Source organism: Propithecus coquereli, unplaced genomic scaffold (genome assembly GCF_000956105.1).
Source record: "Propithecus coquereli isolate 6110/MARCELLA unplaced genomic scaffold, Pcoq_1.0 Scaffold6, whole genome shotgun sequence".
Taxonomy (NCBI): domain Eukaryota; kingdom Metazoa; phylum Chordata; class Mammalia; order Primates; family Indriidae; genus Propithecus; species Propithecus coquereli.
Window position 1 is genome coordinate 7,083,011 of NW_012151951.1, and position 628 is coordinate 7,083,638.

At 37.3% G+C, this 628-nt stretch overlaps 1 protein-coding gene across 1 annotated transcript in view; it reads right to left on the reverse strand.

The window, feature by feature from the left end:
- Positions 1-628, reverse strand: part of CWF19L2 (CWF19-like 2, cell cycle control (S. pombe)) — a 146,702-nt gene that overhangs the window by 120,475 nt on the left and 25,599 nt on the right. The window contains exon 7 of the mRNA XM_012659123.1: positions 543-612. Within this exon, the coding sequence (XP_012514577.1) occupies positions 543-612 (70 nt within the window). The remainder of the gene's footprint in view (positions 1-542; positions 613-628) is intronic.

The following is a 628-nucleotide window of genomic DNA, read 5'->3' on the forward strand; positions in this document are numbered from 1 at the left end:
AGTCACTACAACTGGATTTATCCTTCAGTTTCCTGGGAGCAAAGCCCTGACCGGAACCAGAGCCCATTTGACTGGGGCCCAATCATTCAGTTCACGTTTGCTGGCTCCCTCCCACTGAAAATTACACACTATGCCTTATAATCCACTGCTTCAGATGGAGTCACTAACAAAACAGGTTTATCAGACTCACAACCCCAAACCGCAATGCTCACATCTTACTACTACCATTGATTTCTATTATTTCCTAAAACTTCTTCCTTTAGTGTCCCACTCACTTAGTGATATTTTTTAACATATTAATATTTAATGAGCACTCAAGTATAAGTTTGTCATTATCATTTGGACACTTATTTTTTATTTCTGGCTATCTCCAAGAGGGCCAGCCCTACAGCTAAATCAAATTTTCCTAGGTTTGATTCCACTCAAGCTGTGTTTCCTTATTTTCTGATCCCATCCTACGTAAGTGTTAACAGGTACAACAATACAAAATTATTAAGTGCTACCTATTGTCCTAATCATTACGAGTACAATCACTAGCCTACCTTATTTTACACTTAAAACTAACGTTATCTTTAAAATCTGTCAATTGCTCAAACTGGATAATTTCTTTCTCTGCAAAACAATCATA